The 25,547-nt window shown below is 47.6% G+C and overlaps 1 protein-coding gene across 8 annotated transcripts; it reads left to right on the plus strand.

Annotated features, from left to right (window-relative positions):
• Positions 1-268: 268 nt before the first annotated feature.
• RSPH10B (radial spoke head 10 homolog B) lies at positions 269-25,387 on the plus strand. 8 transcript variants are annotated; one of them, XM_027526505.1, is made up of 20 exons: positions 269-359; positions 1,958-2,310; positions 4,506-4,581; positions 5,827-5,895; positions 7,666-7,839; positions 8,048-8,133; positions 8,737-8,857; positions 10,123-10,299; positions 11,291-11,450; positions 12,093-12,214; positions 15,565-15,754; positions 17,110-17,224; positions 18,411-18,490; positions 18,591-18,739; positions 19,243-19,350; positions 20,282-20,425; positions 21,003-21,128; positions 22,484-22,577; positions 23,819-24,017; positions 24,980-25,326. In XM_027526505.1, the coding sequence occupies exons 2-20, from the start codon at positions 2,054-2,056 to the stop codon at positions 25,146-25,148; spliced, it is 2,616 nt and encodes an 871-aa protein (XP_027382306.1). In that variant the 5' UTR covers positions 269-359; positions 1,958-2,053; the 3' UTR covers positions 25,149-25,326. The 8 variants fall into 8 exon arrangements, with proteins under 8 accessions (XP_027382306.1, XP_027382307.1, XP_027382309.1 ...); XM_027526506.1 differs by lacking the exon at positions 269-359 and adding an exon at positions 460-630 and having other exon boundaries at positions 12,138-12,214; XM_027526502.1 differs by lacking the exon at positions 269-359 and adding an exon at positions 461-630 and having other exon boundaries at positions 24,980-25,387.
• The last annotated feature ends 160 nt before the right edge of the window (positions 25,388-25,547 follow it).

The following is a 25,547-nucleotide window of genomic DNA, read 5'->3' on the forward strand; positions in this document are numbered from 1 at the left end:
AAACCTGTTCCTTTTGGACGCCTCCCGAAACTGTGAGATGATAAATCTGTGTTGCTTTAAGCCAGTAAGTTTGGGGTAACTTGTTTATGGCAGTAATGAAAAAGTAACACCTGAGTTCCTGAGTTAGTCTTGTGTTAAAGCAAAGATACTTTCACTTTTCACTTTCATGCATTGCAGAAGGAAATGGCAACCCACTCCAGTATTCTTGCCTGGAGAATCCCAGGGACGGGGGAGCCTGGTGGGCTGCTGTCTATGGGGTTGCACAGAGTCGGACACGACTGAAGTGACTTAGCAGTAGCAAGGCGAAGATACAGGCTGAGAGAGGCCGCAGGGCAATTAGCAGAGGAGGGAAAACCCAGGTCAGTTGGGTTCCATATTGCTACCTGCTCTGAAGGGCAAAGCACGTGCTGCGGCCCCTTTAAGGTCGGGGCGGGGAGGGGCCCATGGTTGCCTGGAGACCGTCCGGGTCTGGACGCCGTGCTGCCTCCGTCCCGGCCGGATCCTCTCTGGGTCTCCACCGAGGTGGTTGCCTCCGGGGGTCCTGGGGTCCCAGTCGTGCGGCCCTCTTTGCGTCAGGGCTGGCGTGACGGCCAGGTTCGGCTTTTCCTCGGCCTCCGGGGATGCGAGCGGGTGAGCGGTGGGCGGGGAGGGCGGAGGAAGGGACAGGACCGAGCTGGGAGCCTGGGCCCAGAGAATGCGAGCCCCTCTCGTGCTAAGGAAAGTAAACGGTCCGTAATACAGCCTCAACTCAGGGAGAGCAGAAGATACACAAAAGTTGGTAAGAAACAGGCCACGAGAAAGGAAGTTTGCTTTATTAGTAGTTCAGACTTCGGTGGTGGGGGAGCGGAAAGCCTGTAGTAAAGACGAGTTTAGAAGCCTCAGCGTCTTGCTTCGCTGACATTCCTGAGGTGGGGGTGCAGGGCTGGAAAGGGTGATGGGGTTTTGAAGGAAGAGGGGAGCAGGACCATGTTGGTGAGAGCAGAGCCTGGGGGGTTGGGGACAGTGAGCGGAAATCAGGTGGCCAGAGAGTGCCAGGCAGGCAGAGGGCCTGCGGCAGCCACTGCTCCCCTCAGGCACAGGAAGAGGGGTCTTGGCTTGCCTTTTGGGACTCACCTCTGCCTCCTGCTTGATGTCCTGGGATGTCTTCAGTGGGGCCAATTTTGGGGGGCCACGAATACTATGGCTTTGGAGCCCTGGCCCTCAGCTCTGGGACCTTGGGCAAATGATTAACACAAGGTTTCTTGTCTGACATAGGAGGCCTCAATCTATTGTCATGCTGTCCCAGGGAGTAGGTAGCCGATGGCTGCAAGTTTGAAAATAGGAAAGTGACAGAATAATTGATTTTGTGAATCGTCTTATTTAATCCTTATAAGCAGACAAGTTACTGTTTTTTCTGTTTGACATCTGAAGCAGAAGGACGGTTGGGAAGGGGACGGTGCAGGAGCCTGGGTTCAGCTCCTGAGCACTTTGCCAGGGGGACGTACAGAGGTGGGCTTTTACAGTATGAACTGGTGGTAGGTAAGATTTTAGAGGTTAGGTTGATATTTTTTCCCACAAAGGGTTGTCTTTCTTACTGGAACACTATTTGAAAAGAAATGATAGGTGGTGGTTCCAATTTTAAAAATCTTAGGACAATGTAGTATTGAAATTGCTTTTTATAACCTGGTGCTACTTGATCCTTGTAATTAGTTTTTCAGGCTGTAGGAAGAGAATGATAATGACATTGGGGTTGTACAACTAAAATTGTAGGGACTTTCCTCGTGGTCCAGTGACGAGGACTCTGCTCCCAATGCCAGGGGCTCAGGCTCCATCCCTAGTCGGGGAACTGGATCCCATATGCCACAACTAAGACCCGGCTCAGCCAAATCCATAAATATAAATAACTTTTTAAAAAGACTAAAATTGTAACTATGAGTGAAACCCTCAAGTATTCAGAGACATAATTTTTATTTTTCAGATAAAACTCCCCAAGTCCTTGAAACGCACAGCTTTCAACTGAAGGAGTCATTGGATACTTATCTAAATAAAGTGAACCTTAGGTCTTCTAAAGGCCATGGTGAAAGAAAAGAAAAAAGCAGATAAAAAGGGGGACAAGTCTGCCCGATCTCCCTCGTCTCCCTCCGATTATCCAGAGTTTGCCAAACAAGATGGCAATGCCCCCAGGCAAGACGCGTCGCCGAGTGCCGCACCAACACTGGACGTGCAGCCCAAGGACCCGGGAGTCAAGAGAGAGGTCAAAAGCGAGAGTCTGCCGAATGAAGATACCACCCAGTACGAAGAGCCCGTTCTGACCAAACTCATAGTAGAAAGGTGATTTTTTCTTTCTTTTAAATGTTTCTTCATGTACTTATTTGGCTGTGTGGGGTCTTTGTTGCAGCATGTGGGATCTTAGTTGCGGCAAGTGGGGCCTAGTTCCCTGACCAGGGACTGAACCCAGGCCCCCTGCACTGGGAGCCCATACGTAGTCTTAGCCACTGGACCACCAGGGAAGTCTTGACTTTTCTTTTTTCTTGAAAGGTGATTTAATGAGCTGCCTCTTCCACATTCCCTTGACTCCGACTTCCATGCTGTCTGTTTTCTGTCTGTGGATGATCTCTTATTATAGCTTTACTTTGCACCCCACTCCAGTCCTCTTGCCTGGAAAATCCCATGGACGGAGGAGCCTGGTGGGCCGCAGTCCATGGAGTCGCTAAGAGTCGGACACGACTGAGCGACTTCCCTCCCTTCCTTCCTTCCATCTCCCTGCCGCTGCTGCTGCTGCTAAGTCGCTTCAGTTGGGTCCGACTCTGTGCGACCCCATAGACGGCAGCCCACCAGGCTCTCCCGTCCCTGGGATTCTCCAGGCAAGAACACTGGAGTGGGTTGCCGTTTCCTTCTCCAATGCATGAAAGTGAAAAGTGAAAGTGAAGTCACTCAGTTGTGTCCGACTCTTAGCGACCCCATGGACTACAGCGTACCAGGCTCCTCTGTCCATGGGATTTTCCAGGCAAGAGTACTGGAGTGGGGTGCCATTGCCTTCTCCATCCATCTCCCTAGATGACTGTAAACATCTATGCCTTTAGCATTGTTCTGTCTCCGTGAGTTTTTGGTTCAAGTTTTTAATGCCCTACTGGACATCGTCCACTGATCTTGCATCCCAAAGCAAAGACTGCAGGACTTGAAATAACCACAGTCAGGATTTGAGTCTTAGCTCTAGGATGCCAGCCCCACTGCCGAACCTTTCTGAGCCTCAGGTTCTTAATGGGGGGAAATAAATGAGAATTCACACCTTGGAAGGTTTCTCTGGATGCTGCTGTTTCTGTCCCAGCTGTGGGTTCATCCCTTGGTCCCTGTTTCTCTTAGGGCATCACCATTTCATTTCCCTACATCCAGGCCTGAAGTCGTAGAACTAATGTCCTCATCATAGGTTTTCTAATATTTATTCTACTCTGGATTCTTGGAATACGCCCACTGTGGTCACGGCTGTCACAGGGCCATTTGTTTTCCACCTCACTCGCCTCAGAGCCTGGAGGTGAGCAAGGTGATAAAGTCACATGTTATCAGTTCGGAACTAAAAATCTGGGCACTGTTCTTGGCACCTTCCTTGCCCAAAGCCAGCACGTCAGCAAGCCCTATTGGCTCTACATCCAGAATATATCTTAAAAAAAAAAGCTTTAAAATTATCATAGTGAAATATACTTATTTTAAATCCTTTTACGTGTAAATCAGAGGCATTAAGTACACTCTCCACGTTATGCAGCCATCCCCACTGTCCGTTTCCAGAATGTTTTCACACCCCAGATGGAAAACTGTCCGGAATATTCCCAACGCTTTCATCTCTCTCGCCGCCCACTGGTCCCTCCTGGCAGCTCACTCTCCCCGCCAGTCTGTTCTCTGAAGCAGCCAGAGTGATCTTTTTAAGATGTAAATCTGGTCCTGTCCAACCCAGTTCTGAAAACCTTCTCATGATTGCTTCTAGAGCTTTGTACTTGATGGCAAGTCTTTATCTCAGCCCACCTGCCTGCCCACCCAGCTTCTGCCTCCCCTGGTCTCCCTCCCATCACTCCCCTCCTCGGTGTGGTCCAGCCATGCAGCTGAACTTGAGACGGCGGGCTCGTTCCTGCCTCAGAGCCTTTGCACCTGCAGTTTCCTCCTCCCAGGGATCCTCTTCTCAAGGTTCTTTGTTACCAGGTAACCTCCTCCTCATTCAGGGTCACATTCCCCGATCATTTCTTTCACAAAAATTAAATGTGGTCTGGAATTATCTTATTCATTTGTTTCCTTTTGATTGTCTGTCTCTCCTCTTTGGACCATAAACTTCTGAGGGTAGGAACTTGTTCACAGCCCAAGCCCCAGTACTTAGAAAGGGCAGGCACACAGTGGTCCTGGGGGCGTGGGTGTGATGCTTGTCGGGGGAACGTGAGATATCGTTTGCACGTCTTCACTGATACTCCTTTTTTGTTTTAATCCCCAGTCACTGGGGTTTCCTCACATGATTCACTGCCTTGAGCTTTATTTCACTGCAGCTATGAAGGGGAAAAAGTCCGTGGGCTGTATGAGGGAGAAGGGTTTGCCATCTTCCAAGGAGGCTGTACCTACCAGGTGAGTTACACGTTTTGGGACTGGGCAAGGCAGACAGTGTGGGGTGATCATCTTAGATTTGCGTCTTCAGAAACGCCCTCTGGAAAAAAAAAAAAAAGAAACGCCCTCTGATTCCAATTCCAGAAGGAATTGGAAATACTTAATGCCGATTTTATTGTGAACTCCAAGTATATATTTTAAGGCAAAAACATGACTCAGTACAATTGAAATAATCATTTTAGATTTTTTTTTTCCTTTTCCCAGTTTTAGATATTTTTTCCTTTTCCTGATTTTTATTTATTGTACAAACAACATTAAGGTCACTAAAGTAAATAACAAAGAGTAAAATTAAAATCCCAGCATCCTTTTGCCATAAATTTTTTCAGTTTTCTCTGTCCTTTTTATTTCCTGAATGGATGAATCAGTATTTTTACATGGGCATATTGATTTTGTAGATAACACCTTGAACCTTTTTTTTTACTTAGGACTACATTGCTGTATTGATGTATGCTTTTCATAAGTTAAAAGTTTGTGGTAAAATGTACATTAAATTTACCATTTAAGAAAAAATATTTGCTATTTTTTAGTGTAAATTTCAATAATGTTGGGCTTCCCTGATAGCTCAGTTGGTAAAGAATCTGCTTGCAATGCAGGAAACCCTGGTTCCATTCCTGGGTCAGGAAGATCCACTGGAAAAGGGATAGGCTATCCACTCCAGTATTCTTCCCTGGTGGCTCAGCTGGTAAAGAATCCGCTTGCAATGCAGGAGACCTGGGTTCAATCCCTGGATTGGGAAGATCCCCTGGAGAAGGGAACAGTGACCCACTCCAGTATTCTTGCCTGGAAAATTCCAAGGGCAGAGGAGCCTGGCAGGCTATAGTCCATGGAGTTGCAAAGCGTTGGACACGACTGAGCAACTGAGGACATCTGGTCTAAATAATTAAAAAAAAAAAACTTTAAAGTTTGAAATGCAAAACCCAAAGCATATGAGTTTGAGTGGTAGTTTTCCAACAGCTTAGTTAGGAGAGGAAGGCTGAATTCAGAGCTCAGTTTAACAACTGCTTAGCACTGCCTGGTGTCAGTTTTAGGGACCTGAGTTTTTCTGGACTCCAAACCTTTTTAGAACCAGATGGACGCCAGTGTGGTACCAGCTCCCAGCTGGACCAGCATTTTGTGGAACACGGTTCCCTTTTAAGAGCTGAATCCCTGGGTGGCAGTTGTATGAAATCAAGATTGGGCCTAAGGCTTTGTTGTTCTGTTTTGAAGGGCATGTTCTCCGAAGGACTCATGCACGGACAGGGGACTTACATCTGGGCTGATGGATTGAAATACGAGGTAAAGCGTATAATATGTTGCAGTTCTAAGCTAACTATGTAATTTAATGGTAGGTTACCACAGGCTCCTAGCTAGTATCAGGGTCTCCTAACCACTGGGCGGTCCAGTGGTTAGGACTCTGCACTTCCACTGCAGGGGACCTGGGTTCGATCCCTTGTTGGGGAACTAAGATCTGGCCTACTGCATGATGCAGCCAAAAGGGAAAAAAAAAGATAGTTTCATAAAAATTGCTCAGCACATGGGTTAAAAAAATCCACAGACCCAAAGAACGGAGGTGACAAGTAAGTCGTTACGTTAGGGGCCCCTCTGTAAACTGTCACCAGTTTCCAGTTTTGTCTGTATATTTGTTCGGAGATATTCTTCAGCCTCTCCCACCTTTTATAAACAGAGGTACTTTATTTACTTACTTTTTATTTATTTATTTGGCTGTGCTGGATCTTAGTTGCGGCCTTTGGGATCTAGTTCCCTGACCAGGGATCGCACCTCGGCCCCCTGCATTCGGAACTCACAGTCTTAGCCATTAGGCCACCAGGGAAGTCCCAGAGATAGTTCATTATACCCTCTCTTCTGCCCCTATATTTTTCTAGAGATCAGATCACATCCATTGACTGAGATCCATCGATTTTTACTGGCTACTTATGTTCCATGATATGGGTTTCACATATCCCATCTTGCTGGGCTGAGGGGAATATGTATTTTTAGATCCGTGTCTACACTGTGTGAGTGGGCCTGAAACGCTGCTCTGAAAATCACAGTTGCAGAGCTGCTAATGCAATGGTGTTTATAAGTCGTAATGAAAGTATTTAAAATGGAGGGCATGATGCACATATTCAAACAGCCAGGGGAGGGAAACAGGCACGTCTGGGCCAGGTTGGCAGCTGAGTGGCCTGGGCAGTGGGAGACGGGGCTGGGCAGAGCGAGGGGAGGGCGTCCCCCATCACCATCATGGAGGGAAGAGAGCACCTGAGGTCCAGGGCGGCCAGAGGATTGGGTGCCAACTGCCGTTTCAGGCCAGGCTTTCCCAGGAACGCATCTCTTCCCCCAAACCCTGCCACCTGGCCTGGCCTCTGGTTCATTTATCATCTCTGGAAGGTCAGGTGGGGCTGATTTCTGTAGACATTGCCCCCTCCAACACACACACCAGCCCAGTCAGGAGGGTTTACGGGCAGGGTTCCTGCTTCCCCAGACGCGTCCTCAGGAAGGTCCCTGGCCTCCTGGGACGTCTGGTGGGATCTCACCTCCAGAGGCTCACGTTCCTGGAGAGGAACCCGAAGCCTCCGGGCTGAGGTGTGCAGGACCCTGTGCTGTGCACCCCTCCAGGGCTCCGACCACAGGGGATTATCTGGAAGGCGCCCCCGGGGCAGGCGGTCAGCTGATGTGTCTGCAGAGTGTTGGAGTTTCCACCGGCCATCACTGAGCCTGGCTAATGGTCAGCAACTCCTGGGAAGCAGTGAATTAGCCTCCCTTGAGGCGGGTTGCAGAGTCCAGGGTTGCCAAGGCCAGGCTTGGGAGGCGCCCCTGCACCGTGTCCCCTGCTGGCTTCCTGCAGCTCTGTCAGCTCACAGCCTTCCCGGTCATTCATTCCGCCTGGGTTTCTGGTCCATGCCAGGACCCGGTGAGGGAGGCTGGGCTGTGCGGGGATGGGAGGAGGGGGCTGGGGGCTCGGGGGGTACTCAGCCGTTGCCTTGGGAGGAAAGGCTGGCGTGGTCTCCGTGTGTCCAGGTGAGGGATCTCCCCGCTTGCTTCTTTCTGATGGCCGTGTTGCCACAGGGCGACTTTGTGAAGAACATCCCCATGAACCACGGCATCTTCACGTGGCCAGATGGCAGCACCTATGAAGGAGAAGTGGTCGGCGGCATGAGGCACGGATTCGGCATGTTCAAGTGCAGCACGCAGCCCGTGTCCTACATCGGCCACTGGTGCCACGGCAAAAGACACGGAAAGGTGGGCGAGGCAGCCACACACGTGACCACGTCCTCACTCACAAACCGGAAGCATGAGCCCGACTTTATGTCTTACCGAAGATGTCGTAAGGATGACATCTTCCACATCCTTTGGATGCCATAAAATCATACGTTTCTATCTTTACCTTTTTAAAAAACCAGTTTTATGAGGTTTGATTTTTTTTTTTTAATGGTATTCCTTGTTCTAGGGCTCCATTTATTATAATCAAGAGGGCACCTCTTGGTATGAAGGAGATTGGATACACAACATCAGAAAGGGCTGGGGGATAAGATGGTAGGTATCTGTGGTCTCCTCCCCTCCCCTGCCGTGTTTCAGGTGCTAGCAAAAAGCATTTGTGGCCCCAGATAGCTTTTCCCTGAGGCTATTTAAAGATAAGGTGTAGAACTTACAGAGAATACATTTGCTGTATAAGCAGGGTGGAATATTTAGACTCAGCTGATGGAACCAAATATTTTGGGCAAAGAAATAAAATATCTGGGGCAAAATGTTAACCAAAATATTTTGGTTTTAATTATTTTAATTAAATATTTAAATTTTAATATTAACCAAAATATTAACCATAATAGTATAGGGAATTGTTTTTAAAAGATTTTTTTTTAAAAGTGCTATTCTTATCCACTTTGTCAGATAATTAAACGATCAAAAGATTTTATACAGTGATCTATTCTCCCCCCACCCACCCTCCACAACCCCCACCCCTGGGAGAATCGCTTTTGCAAACCTCGTGCCTGTTGACTGAATTTAAATACAGGGAAGACTGTATGGGCACAAGGGCTGGATTTCTTCAAAGGCGTTTAGGGAGAAAGTTTAAGATAAAGTCCTTAAGGTAAAGGAACGTGAGATAACTGGTTTTAATTGTTTGGTCTGTGGTCCTAGTTACAAGTCCGGGAACATATACGAGGGTCAGTGGGAGAACAACGTGCGCCACGGGGAAGGTAGGATGAGGTGGCTGACGACTAACGAGGAGTACACCGGTCAGTGGAAGCACGGGGTCCAGGTACCAGCCGGTCTTAGCGGAACATACCCAGAGGCAGGGCTTCCCTGGTGGCTCAGCGGTGAGGAATCCGCCTGCAATGCAGGAGACGTGAGTTCGATCCCTGGGCCAGGAAGATAACCTGAAGAAGGAAATGACAACCGACTCCAGTATTCTTGCCTGGGAATTCCCACAGACAGAGGAGCCGGGTGGGCTACAGTCCATGAGGTCGCAAAGGGTCAAACACAACTGAGCGACCGTGTAACAGCAGAGGCAGCAACCCAGCGGCAGACGCTCTTCGGACTCTCAGTCCGGGAATTGTTTGTTGGGTATCGTGTGGCAATCTGAAATTCAGGCAGTGTTAAATTTAGAAACTCCCGTGATGATTACTCAGCTAAATCAGCCTTTTAAAATTTTTCAATCTTCTTTTCCTTTTTCTATCATTTGGCCGTGCCACATGGCATATGGGATCTTAGTTCGCTGAGCAGGGATTGAACCCATACTCCCTGCAGTGGAAGTGCAGAGTCTCAACAACTGGACTGCCAGGGAAGTCCCTAAATCAGCCTTTTTTTAAAAAAAATTACTGAAGTATAGTTGATTGACAGTTTTGTGTTAATTTCTGCTGGATAGCATGGTGATTCAGTTATCTATCTCTCTATATATATATTCAGTTATATATATTCTTTTTCATATTCTTTTCCATCATGGTTTATCACTGATTACCGAATATAGTTCCCTGTACACTAACTACAGTGGAAAGTGATTGTCTGTTCATTCTGTATGTGATGGTTTGCATCCGCGAATCCCAAACTCCCAGTCTTTCCCTCCCCTACCCCTTCTTCCCCTTGGCAACCACAGGTCTGTCCCGTGAGTCTGTTTTGTACATACAGGCATCTGTGTTGTATTGTAGATCGCACGTATGATCTATATCATACAGTGTTTGTCTTTTTCTTTCTGACTTCAGTCCAGGCCCTGTCGTCTCTAGGTCCATCCATGTTGCTGACGGCATTATTATTCCATTCTCTCTATGGTTAGATCAGCCTTTTAAAACGTGCTGTTTTGTCAGCATCTAGTTTGCTCTAAAGGTCTCGCACACAAATTAGGTTCTTTGACTGGTAAATTCATCAGTCCCATGAGTCCTGTGACGACTGAGTCTGTGTGACTCCAATGCCCATGCTTTTTGCCCCTTCAAATGAGTCCCTGCATTTGATTCATACCTTATTTAAATAGATTCAGGTAAAAAGAGGAACTGTTTTGAGTATTTCTCATGGGAATTTGATTCTTTTCAGAACGGCCTTGGCACACACACATGGTTTCTAAAGAGAATCCCCTACTCCCAGTATCCTTTGAGAAATGAATACGTAGGCGAGTTTGTGAACGGATACCGCCACGGCCACGGAAAGTTCTACTATGCCAGTGGAGCCATGTATGAGGGAGAGTGGGTCTCCAACAAAAAACACGGCATGGTAAGTACAGACCTGTGAAGGCTGCATCTTAAAGGTTATGTAAAGGCATGACTTTCTCTACCTAGGAAACTGTATTAGCCATTTTGTGTAGGCTAACTTACCGATTTGTTAAGATGATGGTGTGGTGTGTTAGTTACTCAGTCATGTCCAACTCTTTGTGATCCCATGGACTGTAGGCCACCAGACTCCTCTGTCCATGGAATTCTCCAGGCAAGAATACTGGAGTGGGTTGCCATTCCTTTCTCCAGGGCATCTTCCCAACCCAGGGATTGAACCTGGGTCTTCTGCATTGCAGGCAGATTCTTTACCATCTGCGCCACCAGAGTAATTTCTAACATATCATCAATTTCCTGTATATTTAGAGTTTATTTAATTTGTGGTGTATGTTAGGGTGGTTTTGGTTGCAAGTAACAGAAAATCTAACTTAAATCTTTCTCTTCCATCCATCCATGTCTCACCTACCATGTCAGCTTCATTATTATGCTGCATTATTATTCCTCCCTCATGACTGCAAGATGGCTGTTGTGGTTCCAGGCTTCTCGCCTACATACCCCACTAAGTAGAAGGAGAGAAGAAACTCCTTTCGCAGAAATTTTCCACACATGTCTTTAGCTTTACTGAGCTGAATTGGGTCATTTGCCCACCTCTGAGTCAGACTAACTATTGGCCTGGGTTCGACAAATATCAAGATTAGTCCCCATTCTGTGATAGGCACCTCTGCTGGTCATTATTTAATAAGCCACATTCTGTGACCTAGGGGTGCTCAGGGTTATGGAGAGACGGTGGGGGATATACAGAGAGAGGAGAGGAAAATGGGAGTTGGAGAGAGGATCTACACGGTGACCTGAGACTCTATGAGCCTGACTGTGTGTGAACTAAGTGCAGATCTTAACAAATGAAAGCCTCCTATTGAAAAGATATTGATGTAAATTTATCAATGGTTTCTAAAAATCTTTCCCTAAGCTGCAAACAGCTGTCTTTCTCTCTGCAGGGCCGATTAACCTTCAAGAACGGGCGTGTGTATGATGGCCCGTTTTCCAAGGACCACATGGTGGCGTTTCCAAACCTGGAAGGGGAAGTGATGAGCTACCCGGACTCAACTTCAGAGTGTGCCTTCGGGTGCCAGTGGTGCAGGCCCTCCGCCAGCGCCGGTAGGAGCGTCCGCTTCCCGCTGGAGGAGGCTGATGAGTAACGCTGCGTCAGACTTAAAGTGTTGCTCGCTCACTCGTGTCCGACTGTTCGTGAGCCCGTGGGCTGTAGCCTGCCAGGCTCCTCTGTCCATGGCATTCTCCAGGCCAGAACACTGGAGTGGGTTGCCATTCCCTTCTCCAGGGGATCTTCCCGAAGCAGGGTTCAAACCCTGGTGTTTTGCATTGCAGGCAGATTCTTTATCACTGATATCAAAACATGTACCTATTATTTCAGAAGAAAACACAAGTTTCCTGTGAGCAACTGTTGTCTTTAAAAAAAAAAAAAAAAATATATATGTATATATATATGTAAAAGATTTATTTATTTGGTTGTGAGGGGCTTAGTAACAAATACAGGATCTTTTGTTAAATTGGGACATATGGGACTGAAATCCCTGACCAGGGGTCAAACCCCAGCCCCCTGCATTGGGAGTGTAGAGTCTTAGCCGCTGGACTACCAGGGAAGTCCCCACAACTGCCTTCTTATAGGTTTTTGAATACTCTTGTGTCACACTTTTGCAGAAAATCATTTTGACATAACGTTTGAAACATTTCAGTGTTGCTTTTCACAATTAATCCCCTGTATTTGCCTTCATTTGCTAGAAATCATGAGAAAGCTTGATGGCAATGAAAGTAATTCCTTGTTAGGCTCAAGCCTCGAGCTGGATCTGAGTTTATTGCTGAAAATGTACCCTGAGAGAGACCAGTCAGAAGAAAAGAAGCAGGTAAAAACCTTGTTAGAAATATGTATATATTTTGGGGGCTTAAATCTTAGCAGACTCTCCATAGTCTTGGGAAGATACTGTTGATGACTGCTGTTCTGTATCAAGTATCTTTTATACAACTGGGAGTCACTTGGCTTAAATATCCTCTTTTATTTAAATATCCTCTTATATCTTAAGATATAATTAAATATCTTAATTTTCCAGGATCCCAAGTGAGTGAGCCGGCTTCCTGAGAAAAAGGAAGTTCGGATGGAAGGACCCAGTGAATTACCCAGAGCTTCCCGGGTGGCTCAGATGGTAAAGAGTCTGCCTGCAATGCAGGAGACGTGGGTTCGATCCCAGGGTTGGGAAGATCCCCTACAGATGGATAGTGGCAGCCTGGTCCAGTATTCTTGCCTGGAGAATCCCGTGGACAGAGGAGCCTGGTGGGCTACAATCCACAGAGTCACAAAGAGTTGGACACAACTGAGTGACTACCACTTTGACTTTCACTTTTTTCCCAAGGGTCAGTCAACCCCTGCCCTGCTGGCTTGGTCTGAAGGCCAAGGCTGTGGTCACCTCACTCTGGAGGACATTCATTCTGCTGTGTGTTGTCATAGGCTGCTGGCATTCAAAAGAACTTCAGACCCTTAGAAATTATTCACAATGTTGAAATATTTAGAGAAAAAATTTTGTGGAGCTGGACCTCATTTCGTGAGCATGTGTCTAATCCCAACCGGCTGTTTACATCTGAGGATTGTGGACCGTGAAGTCCGACCCACTCTTCAATTTTCCAGAGCTCAGTTCAGGCACCGGCCCTCCAGGCCTCTTTGTCCTTGACTCCGTCTCTTGTCCCTCCCTGGCTCTGTTCTGTAAGGAGACTTCCTTACTGTATATGTGTCTTGTGATCTCGACTAGACTTTAAGCTTCCTGAAGAAAACTCCGTGTCCTCTAGAGCAGTGTTTTCAATAGGGCCAACTCCACTTGTTTATCCAATTGAGTTGAATTTTCAAAGGCAGGAGTTGATGCTGAGAGTGACACATGCCTGATGGAGCCGCCCAGCTGGGACTTCCCTGTCTCCATAGGGACCCCAAATTCTATTCATCACATTTTCTGATTTTTTTTTTTTTTTAATTTCGGAGGGTGACGCATGGGACACAAGGTTTGGGGAAACAGGATTCTGTGTAGGCTGCAGTTCTGTGGGTCTGAGGAGTCTAGGGGCAGCATAAGGCCACTGAGGGCCTGGGGAAAATGATAGATGGTGAATGGGGACAGAGCGGGTGTGAGTAAAGCAGCGGATGTGACTGTCGCCTATCTCAGGCTTTCAGTGTTGTGTGGCATGTTAGTTGTATGCTTTTCTGTCTGCTGCTGTTCAGGTTAAGGAGTTCCTTTCTATTCCTAATTTGCCGAGGGTATTTATCATGAAGGGGTATTAACAGTTTCTGCCAGATGCATTGGTGTGATTATGTGGTAGGATGAATTACACTGATTGAGTTCTCACACGTTGAACCAGCCTAGCCATTGCAGGATAAACCCCACTTGGTGCTGATGTATTATTCTTTTTTATATATTTCTACCTTCAGTTTGCTAATTAAAAAAAGTCTTTATATTTTTGGCCACGTGACTTGCGGGATCTTGGTTCCCCGACCAGGGATCGAACCCCTGTCCTTGGCAGTAAAAACACGGAGTCCTAACCACTGGACCACTAGGGAAGTCCCTGGCTTGCTGTTATTTTGTTGAGGATTTCTGTGCCTGTGTCTACAAGGGATATTGCTGTGTGTGTGTGTGTGTGTGTGTGTTTGTACACACTCAGTTGCTCAGTCGTATCCGTCTCTTTGTGACCCCATGGACTGTAGCCCGCCAGGCTCCTCTGTCCATGGGATTCTCCAGGCAAGAATACTGGAGTGGGTGGCCATTTCGTCCTCCAGGGGCATCTTCCTGACCCAGGGATCTGTGGGGAGCGAGCTCCGCCCCTGGCAAAGGTCATGAGGAAGGAGGCTTGGCATACGCAAAGGCGGGATCGAGCCTCAGGAGTCTCCCTGGAAATTCTCGAGCAATCTACCCCCAAAACCAGAGTCTGCCTACTTTCTGCTTTGTGCTTTCACCTACACCTCTGACTTTACGGGGGGCTATCCCCCACTACCTCTCTGAAAAAAGAGTTAGCTTACAGCTCCAGTTAATAATTCCTGGGTGTGACAGTGTTTCAACCTACAAACTCCCTTGGAAGTCCTCTAGCCTGCCTGAATAGGTTTTTCTGGCCACATGTGATTGCTCAGAGCCTCCAAACTGTGAGAGGCATGAGATGTTCTAAACTGTCTAAATACAGATTCCTTTGAGCAGTTCAAAGATTGATTAGAAATTGTATTGGTGAAGGGATTTTCACTTGTTGGGCCAATGTTTGCTGCTAAGTCTCCATATCCCTTACCTGCTGTGTCCCTGGCAGTGTATTGATTAATATATTTGGTGTAAGTAGTAGCTTTAATGTTTGTAACCTGGGACCCTTGAGTTAATTCTTTTTCTTGTTATAGCCCACCACACCTTTGCAACTTTAGGAATGCAAAGTTTATCTAATGCTTTTTGGAGGCTGGCGCCTGACTTTATTATTTTTTTTTTTTTGGCACCTGACTTTAGAATAATCACCTTTAGAGAAAAAGGCCTCTGGGCCAGAAGATGATGCAAATCACCTAAACTTTTGCATATGATAAATTTGCAGGAAGAAAGCCTGGCTTACTGCACGACTCTACCCCTTCCCCCATTATCCTCTATGCATAACTTAAGGTATAAAAACTACTTTGGAAAATAAAATGCGGGCCTTGTTCACCGAAACTTAGTCTCACCATGTCGTTCTTTCTCTTACCTTCTGGCTGAATTATTCAGCCTCTTTTCTCCACTGAATTTCCTCACTGAGCTATCCTTATTCTATTACTCTTTATATCCTTAATTAACGTTTAATTAAGCAGTTGTTTCCTGATCCTTGCCGACGCCGTCCCCGCTTCGAATTCCCTGGATCCACCGGGGCTGGACCCCGGCAGGGATCGAGCCCACGTCTCTTGCATTGACAGGCGGATTCTTTACCACTGAGCCATTGATCTGTAGACGAGAGACTTTTGTTGCTGCCGTGGAGATGGCATGAAACAGGGTAGAGTAGGACAGAGCTGTAGGGAAGTAATTCCACTGTCGAGATGACAGCATGTCTTCCCATTCTCATTCAGAATGGTTAGGGAGACTGTAACATCCCCTGAGCTCTTACAGTGAGTGGTAGGAGGTGACTGCTACTGCATGTGTGACCTCATTTAATTTAGAAAGCAAGTTTTCTTTTACCTTCGTTCTTATCAGGTCGGTTGGAGATTTGCGTGGTTTTCTCTTTTCAGGTAGAATACGCTATCTTAAGAAACATTACGGAATTAAGAAGAATCTACAACTTTTATAGCAGCCTGGGCTGTGACCGCTCCCTGGATAACACCTTTCTGATGACAAAACTTCACTTCTGGAGGTTTCTCAAAGACTGCAAGTTCCATCACCATAACATAACCCTTGCTGATATGGACAGGGTGCTCGGTGGTGAGTATTCCAGGTCCTTCCTGTCTGGTTTAAAGGGTCGTATAATATCTCAGCACCTTGAAACCAGTTAGGAAATGTTGAGGGAGCAAGGAAGGCACATGTCTGGAGAGGTGTTCCAGAAAGCAACATGTGGGCTTGTCCCCAAGATACTTAAAATGCAACTGAAGAGAGAATCTAGTAAAACAACAGCAGTAGTTGAAGACCATCCATAGCAGGGTCAGCAAAGTGAGTCCATGGGCAAAATCCAGCCTACTGGGTGTTCTTGTAAATAAAGTTTTATTGGAACATAGCCATGTTCACTTGTTGATGTCTTGTCTGTGGTTGCTCTTACCCTGCAAAATTGGACCTGAGTGGTTATGGCACAGACTCTGGCCCAGAAAGCCTAAAATATTTACCATCTGGCTCTTTACAGAACATGCTAGCTATACAGGTAGCATACAGGACATACACGGTAATGCCCTTTACCACGTCAGTACCCACCAATCCCCGGACTGTTTCCTTGAAAACCCACCGAGCCTCCCTCAGTGACTCATAATTAAATATCTCTGTGACAGAGTATGCTGTCCTATACATATGCATATGTCCTCTGAGCTATAGTTTTTATTAAAAAAAAAACAAAAAAACACCAAATTGTAAGGTCAGAAGCAGAGAAGATCAGGGAGGGCTTGGAATAGCCTAGAAAAGGCTTTAGGTAATTTTAGGTTGGGCTTGATTTCAGGCTAAAAATTTTGTGCAGTAAAATTAACAGTTTTGAAGGTTTTACTCCCTACAGCTGAACTGTGGGAGGCAGGTTCGAAGGTCTCGAATTACCTACTTGATATAGCTAATATCAACCCTGGTGGCTCAGATGGTCAAGAATCTGCCTGCAATATGGGACACCTGGGTTTGATCCCTCGGTCAGGAAGATCCCCTGGAGGAGGAAATGGCAACCCACTCGAGTATTCCTGCCTGGGAAATCCCATAGACAGAGGAGCCTGCAGGGCTACAGTCCATGGGATCACAGAGAGTCAGACACATTTGAGCGACTAATACATGTACATCAGGCAAATGTATGGGCAGCGCTTACCAATGGCGCTTGCTCACTTGCTGTTCTTTGTGTGTGTATCAACTGCAAATTTTAGTTTTTGAAGCATACTTCAAACCCAGTAAAAATTAGCAGCGTTAATCACGTAGCCCACCAGGCTCCTCTGTCCATGGGATTCTCCAGGCAAGAATACTGCAGCGGGTTGCCGTTTCCTCCTGCAGGGGATCTTCCTGACTCAGGGATTGAATGCACATCTCCTGTGTCTCCTGCATGGGCAGGTGGATTCTTTACCCTCTCAGCCATCACATCCTCTCCAATTTTCTTATTTTAGCCAATAACGACATACCAGTGGAAGAAATTCACTCTCCATTTACAACTTTACTTTTGAGGACATTTTTGAATTACCTCCTGCAGCTGGCTTACCACATTCATCACAAAGAATACCAGTAAGTTCTCCCTCTGGGCCCATGTGATAGGATGAGGGTTGAGCGAACCGTCACGGTTATCACAATATTGTTCTCTTTTCTCTGATATTCATGATTATTTTTCGTACTCTTGAAGTATAAGAAACAAAAATTTGTTACAAACACCAGTCACCCAGACCATGAGAAACAAAATTAAAAATTGTGAAAACCCTTCCGATGCAGGTCATGTGTCAGTTTTGCAAATAGCCCTCAAGTGTTTTACTCAGAAATAGTCACCACCAACTCTTCCTTAGAATTTCCTGTCTTTCTCAGAGCAAATTTGATACTTATCCTTTTTTTTTTTAATATAAAAACCTTTGATTTTGAAATAATTTTGGACTTTGAAGAGTGTGGCCAAGTTAACACAGACAATTGGTTTATACTCTGCATCCTGCTTCCCCAAATGATTAGGTCTTACAGAATCACGGTGCACTTCTTAAAATGAAGAAATTAACATCGCTACCGTTTGATTAACTGAATTCCTGAGGTTTTCACTTGTCTGTTCCAAGACCGAATGCAGGATCCCACCTTGTGTTTGTTGTTATATCTCCTTTCTTGTTGTTGTTGTTCAGCCACCAAGTTATGTCCAGCTCTTTGTGACCCCATGGACGGCAGCACGCCAGGCTTCCCTGTCCTCCACTATCTCCCGGAGTTTGCTCAAATTCATGTCCATTGAATCGGTGATGCTCTCCAACCATCTCATCCTCTGCCACCCCCTTTCCTTGTCTTTAGTCTTTCCCAGCATGAGGGTGTTTTCCTTTGACTTAGCTGTTTAGTCCCCTGCAACTGTGATAGTTTTTTTTTTTTCGTCTTTTATGACCTTGACACTTTGGAAGAATATCGATCAGTTATTTTGTGAAATGTCCCTCGATTTTGCTTTGCTGATGTTTTTCTGTCATCACCCTGAGGTTATGGGTTTGGGGGAAGAATACCGTCATATCAGGGGTACGTGACATCAGTCTGTCTCATCATTGGCGATGTTACCTGTGAGCACGTGACTCAGTGCTGTCAGCCAGGTTTCTCTAGTGCAGACTTACTGCTCTCCCCTTTCTGTGCTCGGTCTACTTGTTAGAGAAGCCAGTTATGAGGTCACTCGGCCCTCCAAGAGCGGGGGATTAAGTTCCATCTCCTGGACGGAGGAGTGATGATGGTTTCCTTTTAACCGCAGAGACCGAAGCCCGTCGCTCTTTCTGTGCTTTAAAAAACTGATGAATGAGAACATCCGCCCCAATGCCTGCCGTGTAAAAGGTAAATACAGAGCCCGTAGGATTATATGGACCTTAAGTGTTTCCAGCGTCGAGTTCTGTAACCATCGTTTTGAGTGTTGGTGTTTCCACTCCCTCTTCAGGCCGTTTATTCTGTGAGGCCCAGCGGACCCTCTATTCAATGACTTACGTGGACAAGTGCTGGGAGATCTACACGGCGCACTGCAGACCGAACGCGGCCCCTCCGCACGAGCTCACCATGAGCACGAGACACTTCCTCTGGATGCTGAGGGTAACCGCGCACAGTGCATCGTGGCTTTCTGTTTGTAGCCGTTTTTGATTTTAATTTAGGAAAGGCAAAGTAGTCTAGCTGTGACGTGCAAGGAACAAGGGAGTGGTGCACCTGGGCTGTCCACCCACAGGCAGGACTGTGGCATGCGAAGGCTGATGGGAAACTCTGTGCATGAGCGGTACCGGTCCAGGAAGCGAGCCGGGAAACCGCCCCAGCTCCCCCGACCCCCTCAGCCCACTGTCCATACACCTCTTCTCCAGGATGTTCAGGTTTCCAGCGGAGGAGTTCTCCTAACTCTTCATGCCTGGGGACATGAACCCAGCTTTCTGGGTTCTTAGGACAGAGTCTGGAGGGAAGGGTCGGTGTGGAGGGAGGGCCCTGCCTACACGCATTTTCCCCTCGTCCTCGTTTTCAGCAGGACTGTGACATTTTTAAAAGTACATATATATATAGCTGTTTGTAGTCAGCAGCCATTATGGTTTGATTCGCTGTTTCTTTTACAGAGCTTTAAGATGATAAATAAAGAATTGACAGCAACCAAGTTTGTGGAGGTCATAGCAGAGGATAATCCTTCCATGTATGATGGAATCGACTGTAACTTTGAACTTGAGGTTTGTAAAGAGGTGTCACGAACGGCCCAGATCCAACTCAGGCTGTTTGTTCTGCCTTGGGTTCCAACAACCAAAATTCTGTCTCCAGCACAGCCACCTCTCTGAGTCCAGGTCTGACCACCTGGTCACACCCACCAGACTCCTGCCTCCGAACATTTGTACTTGGTACACCCCTTCCCCAACTTTCTTTTGTTTTTTTTTTTTTTGGCTTATGTAAGCCATTTCTTGCCTGTAGTTCTGAAGGCTGGCATCAGAGAGGTGCTGGTGGGCCTGGTTCCTGCTGCGGGCTGTGGCAAAGGGTCGCCTACAGGCCCCTCTCCTTGGCCCGTCGTGGTCGTCTTCTCTCTGTGTGCCTGTCTTGGGGCCACAGTCTCCGTCTTCTTATGAGGATGGCTGCCATATTGAACTGGGGCCTACCCTAGCGGCCTCAGTTTAGCTCAATTATCTGTAAATATGAGGATACTGGGGCTTAGGACTCCCAACCCCTTTTCCAAGGAGTCGCAGTTCAAACCACAACAGTCTTCCTTTCCCAGTCTACCCCTCACCAACTCATGTGATTCTTCCATGCAGAACACGGTCACGCCATCTCAGTGTCTCTTAGCCATTCCAGTGTCAGCTGTCACAGGAGCCACTTCTCTCGTTGTTCAGGAAAAGAGGAAATACTTCTTATACTGACAGTCCTCAATGAGTGAATATACAGTAACATGTTCCCATCAAATAGAAAAGTGACTTCAAGACCTAAGGAGAGAACATACATCCTCATAGGTCTCTTAAAGGCTGTAGTTTTTACTGCAAACCGGTGTGCTCCCGTGGCATCCGAGTGTTGAACAAGGTGGCATTTCCTGGAGAATAGAGACAAACACTCATAAGAGCCTCTGGCCCACCTCGAGTTGTGTGAGGATTGACCCTTTTATATTTCCTTACATTTCAGCTGGTTTTCTTGGAATTCTTTGAAGCTCTATTAAGCTTCGCCCTCATCTGTGTTCCTGAGCCACCAACTAAATTCTGTTCAGATTTCCCAAATGATGACCTGTCTGTTAACAAAGCTGGAAGCACTTACCCAGTGACAGCTCAGGTAACAGATAATATCTTAGAATCGACAGAATAAGGAAGGGCTTTATTCTGGAATGGTTAAACTGTCATCAGAACTATCTTGGGGTTTTGTAACCCTTCAGGAAAGAACTAGTGAAGTCTTAAAGTATTTATTTATTTTTTTTAATGTATTTATTTATTTGGCTGTTGCAGCATGTGGGATCTAGTTCCCCAGTCAGGGATCGAACCCAGGTCTCCTATATTGCGAGCTCAGAGTCTTAGCCACTGGACCACCGGGAAAGGTCACTTACGTTATTTATTTTGTAAGTTAGGGGAAATGTATTTCCTGGTCTTGACGCAGGAAGCAGACTCCTAGCCACGCTAGAGGAGCTCCGTCACAAGCGTCAGAGTGCCTGCCGACACCCTTGGGGGCAGGGAGCACTGGCTGGAGCCCGAGGCTTACAGCATCTGGGGCAATGGGTTCACAGGTGCGGACACGTCCGTACTTACCGTCACGGCACACTTTAGGTGTCGTTTATCGTGAGTCAGTTATACTGCATTAAAGGCCTGTGCATCTCCATGGAAACCAGAAGCCCTCTTGTGTGTCTGTCATTGGTCAGAACACCCAGAACAGGAGTCCAAGCGCAGTAGCAAGCCAGGAGTCCGACATTCAGTTCAGCAGCACCAAGTCATCTTCGAGCAAGTTGGGAGTCCTGGTCGACATCAGCAAGATAAGGAAGTCAGAGGTGTGTATTGACAGGCAACCGGGAAGACAGCCAAGGCTGCAGTATCGGCCGTGGGCACGCACTGGCTGTGCGGTGAGGGCGCCTCTGGGGCCAGGGATCTGGCAGGAGCAGGAAGCCTGTCCTCTCATGGGCTTTACCTTCTGGGGAAGAGAGGGACGTCGTAACACAGGGACAGGAAGAGGGGACGCCTGTGGGGTGTTCTGCCGGTGCCACGCACTTGCCAGGGTCCTGCTCATCTAATGCCCAGACGCCCGGTGGGTGCTGCCATCAGCTCGAGAGAGGGGCTAGGGCACAGAGAGGCAGGGTGGCTCGCCCAGTGTCACAGAGCTGCTAAGCAGCGGCGCTGGGGCAGTTCCGCTCCAGGGTGTGCGCCCGCTACTGCACTGCTCTGCTGCTTCACACTCGGAGGCACCAGGGATGTGACGATAAGCGGGGCGGCGGTGGAGGCTGAGTGACAGGGTGGGCGGAGGGAGGGTCTTGGGAGGAAGTGACCCCTGAGTGCAGCCGGCGGTCAGCGGAGGGAGTCTGTCCTGTGTGGAGGCCCTGAGGCGGGAGTGCGTCTGTGTGGCTGGGCGGGAAGCGAGGCAGCAGGTGCAGCCACGTCGGGGCGGCCCAGGAAGATGCACCGGGGGAGGCAGCGCCCAGCCAGGGGCACCTGGCTGGAGAGAGATGGAGGCCCGCGAGCAGGGCGGTCAGTCGGCTCCCAGCCACTGAGCTGATGACAGACCCGTGAGGAAGTGCTTGGGATTATCTGCCGGTGTTTTTTGAGTGCTGCGGAATTTGAGAGAGAAAGAGAAGGCAGGGAGGATTCTAAGATTTCTTTTGGCCTGAAGAACTGAAAGGACAGAGCTGCTGTTTATCATGAAGGGGAGGACCAGGGTTCGACGGGGAGAGGAGTTTTGGGGAGGAAACCTAAGGAGCTGGGTTTGGACACGTGCTAACTTAAGGTGCCTGAGGAGATGTACAAGTGGTGACAGCAACGGGCAGCTGGAGACAGTTTGGGGTTCGTGGGCGAGATCTACTGGAGGCAGAGATGTGCGTGTATACAGCATGTGTGAGGCAATTACAGCCACTGAGAGATGGTTAATAAACATTCTCCCAACAGACCAGGGTGGTGTCCAATCTTTGGTTTCCTGGGGGAGGAGCATGCCAGTGGATACAGTAGCTCTGTTCTTCATTTCCTTAATAGGGCAAATATGCAGGTTAAAAAGTCAAACTAGCACAAGGATATCAGCCTCATGAATACTTTTCTGATTATTTACAACATAGAAAATCAGTTAGTCTATAATGATGCAGAAGTCATATTTTGCTTTATGATTTCTTTTTAAAATTTTATTATTTTTTTTATGTAAAAGCCTAAAATCAAGAAATCTGTAAGTGACGGAAAAACTTCCAAAGTGAATTTTAAATCTGCAGGAAAAGGGCTGACCTTCCTTTTATCTCAAAGTGGTGAGTATTTTAATTCTAGAACCTTGGTACTAGCAAGCTGTTGCTTGTAAATGACATCACGGTTATAAAAAGGTACAGGCATGTCAGCACCGTGAGGAGCTGGCCTCGGGGTGGCGGTAGGTGTGGGTGAGACGCCTGGAGCGCTGGGGGCCTGGGGGCCGCCTGGTGCCCGTGGCTTGCTCTCTCCGTGGATTTGCCTTTTCTGGACACCTCATATAAACGGAATCATCCGTCTTTTACGCCTGCCTCTTTCACTCACGGTTGCCTTGGGATTCATTCACGTGGTAGCGCGTATTAGTATTCTGTTCCTCTGTATGGCTGAGTAGTATTCCGTTGTGCGGCTCTACCCCATTTTTACCTCCTCTTCAGCTGGCGGACACTCGGGTGGTTCCCAGTTTTGGCTGTCATAACGAATGCCGCTGTGAACACTGCTGTGCCAGTCTTTGTGGCTGTGTCCCTTCGCCCTCAAACTCTGGCACTGGCATCAAGGCTCTCCCCATGTCTTCCGCTCTGGGCCCTTCACAGTGGCTCCTGCGGGGGAGGCTGGTCTGGTCACAGAGCCCTGCGTTTCCACAGGACCTGCGCCCTTACTCCTCTCCCATCCCCACCGTCAAAGAGCCCAAGCAATGGACACAATCAAAAAACAAATGCCGTCTTGACAGATCCCCAGTCTTACTGATATTACAGAACTATCCAAAGCATTATCCTCCTGGAATCAACTATTTTAAACACATTCCAGAGTGGGTGGGTGCTGCCTTAGTAGACGTGAAGGTATATTCCTTATCAAGTCAGTAATTTTACCTACCTTCTTACTCAATCCTAAAATCCTTTAAAGTTTTTTCTTAAAACTGCCTTTAAAGACAATGTAGTCAAAAGCCAAGGGTTTTTTTTCCCTTTCTCTGAAAATATGGGAATGTTGTAAGTTTTCTAAGATTTTAATTTTAGAAAACCGAAGTAGTTAAGCTATTTTAGAAAAAAATATAGGTACCAGGAGGCCTGAAGGAAGTGTTGACCATCATAGCTGGGGTCAGCTGATGCCATCCTTGTTCTGGGGTGGGGGTCCCTGAAGCATTTTGCATTCCCTTAACACCCACAAGCCCATGAGGAGCACAGCGTCACCCTTATGGGGGACGAGGACACTCAGCCCACCACAGGCAGTGACAGAACCGGGAACGGGAACGCACACTCCCAACGTTACTCAAGACTGTATCAATGCTCATTTCAATCAGCCTTTCTTGCAGGGAAAAAAGAAAAACACAAGGATGAACAAAAGGAAAAATTCAACATATGGATCAGTAATATGTACGTCTTTTTTGTGAACACTCTCTTCCAAGCACATAAACATGAAGAAACCCTCAAGGAGAAGGTAAAGGAAAACAGGCTGCATAATGAAGCAATGGCCCTTCAGAGGAAGATGGAAAACGAGGAGCTGGAAGCAAGGTAACTTGATAAACACCTCTTGACTCCCTCCCTCCCTCCTGGGTTCTCGGTCATCTTTCTTTCCTGTCCTCTGTGGCAACGCTGAGCTTCAAGACCAAACACTTTCATTAAAAGGCTACGATGTCAGGGACTTTCCTGGTGGTCCAGTGGCTAAGCCTCTCGCTCCCAACGCAGGGGGCCTGGGTTCGATCCTTGGTCAGGGAACTAGATCCCACTTGCCACAATGAAGACGTGGTGCAAGCAAATAAATTAAAAAACAAAACACACACACACACACACACACACACACACTCACGAGTCTACAACTTCCAAAGCGCGGCATGCCCTCGTGTGGGGCTGGGAACCTGTTCTGTCCTAAGGGAGCGACGACGCCCTTGGCCCCAGGCATCCACAGGGACACAGCGTGACACAGACCCAGATCGCCCCGGGTCACATCCCAGCCCCACCACTTATTACACCGGGGTGGCCAGAAAGTCTGTCCCCGAGTGCCTATTTCTGCCCCTGTGGAGGTGGGGGTGACCCCTCGTAGGACTGCTGTGAGGACTGAGGTAGCGCATGTTTCTGAAACAGAACAGTGATTGGGGCGTGGTGAGCGTGCAGGCATGGCCGCAGTGTCCAAGCTCAGCCCCACACACAGGTCAGTTTCCAGTGCGGATGCTCACCTGTGAAGGGCATCACGAGCCCACTGGCCTGTGGAGGAGAGTGTTAGACTTAAGAACTATCCGCTACAGCAGGACTTTAAAAGGGTTGTGTACTAGCAAAGTTGCTGCAGACAAGTGCTTCACAAGTCACCTAAGATGTGTGCGAAGTCTGAACTGACGAGATGTCGACGGCATGACTTTTTATTTCAGGCAAAGTGATGACAAACACTGCTGAGATCCAGGAATGGACTACTGTACACCACACGACAGCAGAAAACCTGCTGAACAAAATGATACTTTCTTGTGTTTGCTTCTTGTTAGGCTAAACAGCTTGAGAGAGGAAGAGGCCAAAAGACAAGACTACGAGGTGGACATCACCGTGATCAAGGAACCGGTGGACGCCCCCTCCTCGAGTTTCACACCGAGCCCCCCGAAAGAGGACACAGTGGTGTCCAGCAAATCCATCACCAGCAAGAAAAAGAAAAAGTAGACGTCACTCTGTTTGTAAACGAGGCACAAGAACAGGCAGGTGTGAAAGGAGGACACCCTGTCTGAGTGTTTCTTGAAGACTGGGGTTTGAGCCCGCTGGGTTTAGGGTTTCTATGTGGTTGGATCACCGAAATGCGTTTTGACAGCTGAGCTGAATGAAATACACACATGGGGGTATTGAATGAGCGTGTATTCATTATGTTTCTTTTTTCTGAATTAAATATAGCACTGGTGATTAAACTTAGAATCTGATCAAACCTACTAGAAAACAGCGGGAGCAGATGAAGCCCTTTACACGCTTCTGCAGCCCCACCCTCTCCAAGCCCGCATGCCTCCTTTGCCTCGGGAACCGCCCCGGGTCCACAGCCTACCTGTCCTTCAGGTGCCACCTCTCCCGTGG

This window comes from Bos indicus x Bos taurus, chromosome 25 (genome assembly GCF_003369695.1).
Source record: "Bos indicus x Bos taurus breed Angus x Brahman F1 hybrid chromosome 25, Bos_hybrid_MaternalHap_v2.0, whole genome shotgun sequence".
NCBI classification, from domain to species: domain Eukaryota; kingdom Metazoa; phylum Chordata; class Mammalia; order Artiodactyla; family Bovidae; genus Bos; species Bos indicus x Bos taurus.